The sequence below is a fragment of the Clytia hemisphaerica genome, unplaced genomic scaffold (assembly GCF_902728285.1).
Source record: "Clytia hemisphaerica strain Z4C2 unplaced genomic scaffold, Clytia hemisphaerica genome assembly, whole genome shotgun sequence".
Lineage (NCBI taxonomy): Eukaryota > Metazoa > Cnidaria > Hydrozoa > Leptothecata > Clytiidae > Clytia > Clytia hemisphaerica.
Genome location: NW_027103682.1, coordinates 4,213 through 9,777, shown reverse-complemented (window position 1 = coordinate 9,777; position 5,565 = coordinate 4,213). Strand labels below are relative to the sequence as shown.

Below are 5,565 nucleotides of genomic sequence, written 5' to 3'. Positions count from 1 at the left end.
GTTCTGTAAGTATTTCTTTTTGGATTAAGAAATATGTTTTGGGTATTTTCCAACTAAATCTAACTGCATCTTTTTTTCCTGTATTTTCCATATTTGCAATTCAATATGGCAGATAGAAATGCGAAAGGGCCTATCTATAATTGTTAAGTCAACAAGGATAAGACTTATCTGAATCAAGTTCCAAATCCTCTGCAATCCCAATGAGTAATTATTAAAGAAATAATTTCCCAATTTACCATAGTATCCTAGTAGGTTGGTTCCCCCCCCCCTAGAAAATGGAAAAAAATCCCTCTCCCCCCCCCTTTTAAATCCCCCCCTGAGATTTGAAAAAAAATCCCCCCCCCCCTAGAATTTTTTTTTTTCAATTTGCTCTTGATGCTTCTATTCACGTTATCTCTGTTATATATACAATGAAAAATTGAAAAAAAAGTTTCCACAGAGTGAAATGAAAAGTTAAAAATGAACTGCTAGTGAAAGATAACTTCTAATCAATTTATTTACAAAGCGATAGGCCACACCAGAAAGATTTCCACAGTAGAAAAAAATAATGTCCCCAGATTTTTTCTCCCCCCCTAGACTTTTTGGGGCCATTTTTTCTCTCCCCCCCCCCCCTTTTGATTACCCCCCCCCTAGATTTTTGAAAACCATTTTGCCCCCCCCCCCCCCCCCTTTTCCTATTTTCTGAGAAAAAAAATTCCCCCCCCCCTTTAAAGGGGGGGGGGAGGACACTATGTTTACATGCTGCCAATTTGGCTTTGAAAACAGTTGATGTTCCTTGGAGCAGCACAAAATTGTCAAATAAATATTCAATGCTAGTATGATTCACTAATTGTGCACATAATATCCAAAAAGAGAACCCCTTTTCAAAGCATTTGGGATGAATTAGGTTGAGAGGAGAACTGACCTTCTCATTATAATGTGATTGAATAAGTTAATGCCTTAGAAAAAGTTAATTACTTTTTGTTAAACATTCCATAAAAGCTTAGGACTTCCAAGACGGTCTTGTTTTTATTACTTTTGGGGCCTAGGGACAGCAAGTTTTACCTCCAAAACAAGGCAAAATAATTTAGGTCAGACTTGATACTTGGGAAGTAGTTCAATTAAGCTGTTTTTATTTTCTAGAAAAGATTATTTAATAATTGAGATAAATGGATATTGTAGAGAAAGCTGGAAAAATCTAAATGTGAATTATGAGGTGTGTTGCTACAAAACAACAATTCTTAAGGCAAATGCTGTGAGCATCATTATCAACCAATAGTCACCATGGTAGATGTGAGGGGTGTTGGTCCCTATTTTCTTCAACAAACACTTGGAAAAGGGCAAACTGGTGAGTCTTTATCCATTTTATAACTTGTCATATATTATGTACCAGTCAACTTTAAAAAGAAAGAAGGTTTTTCTTTATTATAGAAGTATATTTCGCAGGTCTATTGACTTCTATGAAACAATCTCCTTTTAATTTACAGTTTATCGATAACCGTCTTTTTACATTATTCAGGTTGTAGCAAGGTTGCTTTTACGAAAAGTTGTATCGATTGAGTATGTTATTATCAGATACTGAGAATTCTTTTACTTACTTTTTAGGTGTTGTTAGATTAGGAATTCACAGCCAAACAAAGAAAAAGGTTGCTGTCAAGATTGTTGATAAAAACAAAATCCAACCAAATGTGCTTGCAAAGGTAAGAGCAAAAGATGTTGCAAAAAAAACAAGGCAGATTTTAATATTACTTTAGTTAAATCCTAAATTCAATAAGTCTTACCAATGCAAAAACTTTTTGTAGTGAGCATAGCAGCGCTTTTCTCTTTTCATTATGAATAAGAAGTTCAGAATAAAACAGAAAATGTTTTTTAGGCCATGTATTAGAATGGCAGGGTAGCGTCTGTTAATGGCAGAAAAGAGCACTTTGTAGTGCTTTTCTACTAAAAAGTCAGTTTTTACCTAAATATGATCGATTTCAGGAGGAGCAGCATCCAGTTATTGGATGCCATCAAATTTTTTTATTTTATATCTTCTTCTTGTAGGTTGAAAGAGAAATAACAATAATGAAGCTGATAGAACATCACAATGTCCTCCAGCTCTATGATGTTTATGAAAGTCGCAAAAATCTGTAAGACTCCTCAGTTAGTTTTTCTCTTCAAAAATCTTCCTGCCTTGCAGAAGTTTAAAAAGGGTGGTTTCTGTTTCAAAATCTAATTTAATTTGAAGAGTCTAGCTTATTGTGCAGAACTCTATTTTGATTTTTAAAAAAGAATATTTGTACTGCTTTGTATGGAGTAATAAGAAAAGTGTTTGCTTCATTCTTTACTATACAGGTTTTTGGTGCTGGAATATGTTGGAGGTGGTGAACTCTTCGATTATTTGGTTTCAAAAGGGCGCCTTCACATTCTGGAGGTAAAATAGATCTCTTTTGAAGTTTGATAATTCTCCTCCACAATCTACTATAAAGTACATAAAAACTTTTGAACTTGATACATCACTAAATAAATCTGCACCATTTGATCAAAAGTTATGCTGAAATTAAAATAAAAGAAACTCACTTTCACATTTTTCATTCACTTTTAGGCCAAAAAATTCTTTAGGCAAATAGTATCAGCCATAACACACTACTGTCATCATCATTTAGTCTGGTAAGAATCGGTCTGAATTTGTTTCTTTTTATCTAATCTTATAATTTCATTAGAGAAAGTAACACAATTTTTCATTTAACTTTAAACTTTTCTGAAAATGAGTGAAATGTCAGAGAATGTTTCCATATTCTTTTAACCTGAACTTTCTTTTTCTTCCAGTCACAGAGATTTGAAGCCAGAAAATCTGCTACTTGATGAAAAGAAAAATATCAAAATAGCTGACTTTGGAATGGCTTCAGTGCAGGTTTGTGATCTTTTTTTGAATGAATATTTGGAGGTTAGATATCCTTCAATCATCAAAATTGTGTTTACTCAGCCCACTATTGGCTATGATACCATGGGAATAAATTATCGTGGGAACAAATTTTCACAGAACAAATTTTCACAGAACAAATTTTCACAGAACAAATTTTCACAGAACAAATTTTCGCAAAATTTCATTTTGCGGTTTTTCGTCAAATCCACAAAATTTAATTCCGCGAAACAAGAATATTCTCATGATAAAAAAAACACCTATAAAATTTGTTTTTTTAAGGGCAAATAGGACATTTTAAACAAAATATCCTCTCAACTGCGAAATTAAATTCCGCGAAACTTCCAAATTTTGAGCTGTGAACCGCAAAATTAAAATCCGCTAAAATTTCTTTCCACAAAGATTTTCACTTAAGGTATGTCATTGTGAAATTACATGGTTTGTGCCATTTTTCAAGCAGTTGCTTTGTAATATAGAAACATTGTTGTATTCTCTTTTCGAAAGTTTAAAAAGAGAAAAATCTCAATGAACAAAACCATAGACCTCAAGAAAAAAATTCCTTCAATTCTTCCCTCGACATATATCTGATTTATCAATAACAATAGACTTTTGACATGTTTTAACAAAAGAAATGACAAGATTGTTGGACCTACCTCCGGGTACCCCGGTGGAGGTCCTATAAATTAACCCATGTCCGTTCGTTCGTTCGTTCGTTCGTTCGTTCGTTCGTTCGTTCGTTCGTTCGTTCGTTCGTTCGTTCGTTCGTTCGTTCGTTCGTTCGTTCGTTCGTTCGTTCGTTCGTTCGTTCGTTCGTTCGTTCGTTCGTTCGTTCGTTCGTTCGTTCGTTCGTTCGTTCGTTCGTTCGTTCGTCCGTCTGTTACCAGCTTTGCTCAGGATTGGCTCATTAGTTTTTTTTGATTTTTGGCACAATGATGCAAAATGACAATGCCCAGATTGTGACGGAGCCGATTTTTGAGAAAAAATTTATTTGGGCAAATTTGGGCCAAAAACTACCTAAAAATAGGGTTTTTTGGACTTTGTGCAAAATCCTGTCATTACTTTTTTCTGAAGAATGGCTGAAGTGGTTTTTCCCAGAAAATTTTTATTCGCCTTAAAAAACGGATTTTCGTATTTTGGGGAAATTCCCTTTAACCAAATAAGAAAATATACCTCATTATTTTTTTCTGAATTTTTGCACAATGATGCAAAATGGCAATGCCTAAAATGTGACGGAGCCCGATTTTCGAAAAAAAAAATTTGGGCAAATTTGGGCCAAAAACTGCCTAAAAATAGGGTTTTTTGGACTTTGTGCAAAATCCTGTCATTACTTTTTTCTGATTTTTTGTACAAAGATGGAGGGCAAGATTCTCTAAAGAATGACTGAAGTGGTTTTTCCCGGAAAATTCTTATTCGCCTTAAAAGACGGATTTTCCTATTTTGGGGAAATTCCCTTTAACCAAATAAGAAAATATAGCTTTTCTCAATGTTGACTCGTAATTTTTTTCTGATTTTTTGCACAATGATGCAAAATGGCAATGCCCAAAATGTGACGGAGCCAGATTTTTAAGGAAAATTTTTTTGGGCAAATTTGGGCCAAAACTGCTTAAAAATAGGGTTTTTTGGGCCTGAATGGTTTAAGTGATTTTCGTATTTGGGGAAATTCCTTTTTACCATTTTACATTATTCAACACACAAGCTTTATTTTTCCATTCTGAATTTTTGTACAATTATTGTCACTTTTTTCTTATTTTCATCTGATGTTAATCATTAGGTAGGTTTCATGGCTTCCATTCAGCATGTTGCTTGTTTTGAGTCTTACTTTTTATCTACTTTATTTTCTAGATGGAAAATGACATGTTAGAGACCTCCTGTGGGTATGGATCTGATTTTTAATTACATTCATTGTGTATGGTATAATCTGGTATAATTTCTATTATCTTTGTTCTCCCTGTCACTAGCTTGGTCGGAATAATTTTTCTGAATCGGGAATAAACTTCCTATATCCTAAACTAGAAGGATGTTAACCTCAGATTTTTTGGAATTTCGAACGGGAAGTTTTAACCCTGATTTGGAAGTCGCATACTAAAATTAAGGTGAAACTTAGCCTAATCAGGAAAATATTCCCATTTGGGAACCATAGTTATGCCTGTTTCGGGAAGCTCTTGCCTATTTGGGAGGAATCTTCCTCCTTTGGGATAATGGCAGGGACTGCTTGTGACTTCTATGTACTGAATTTTTATGCTTTTGTTTTAGTTCTCCTCACTATGCCTGTCCAGAAGTTGTACGGGTAAGTTCATATTAATATTTACAATTACTAGCCNCGTAGTAACTAAAAGGTGAAACGTCAGAGAAACGTGTGGAAACGGGTGGAAACGATACAGAAACGGGTGGAAACGATACGGAAACGGGTGGAAACGATACGGAAACGGGTGGAAACCAGTGGAAACGATACGGAAATTTATGTAACGCTAGTCCAGCATTAAGATACATCTCCGTCTATCTCAGAAAAATTACCTAATAATCAGATTAGATTATCAGGTACAAAACTTTTATTTCAAGTATCAACAGGTCATGTATTTTATTTGAGTGGCTTTATTTTTGGTGCTATAATATGGGGCATTTTAGACAGATTAAAAGTTGAAAATTGAAAGACTTTCCGCGGCGCAAACCATTGTTGCGCCTCC

General features: G+C 34.5%; 1 protein-coding gene across 1 annotated transcript; it reads left to right on the top strand.

The window, feature by feature from the left end:
• Positions 1–1,130: 1,130 nt before the first annotated feature.
• Positions 1,131–5,168, top strand: LOC136803804 (serine/threonine-protein kinase BRSK2-like; the record flags this gene model as incomplete). Its single annotated transcript, XM_067060534.1, has 8 exons — positions 1,131–1,327; positions 1,585–1,679; positions 2,023–2,108; positions 2,314–2,392; positions 2,564–2,628; positions 2,788–2,872; positions 4,724–4,755; positions 5,135–5,168. Coding segments are annotated over exons 1-8 (540 nt in total), but the record flags the coding sequence as incomplete, so codon positions are not given.
• Between the last annotated feature and the right edge of the window lie 397 nt (positions 5,169–5,565).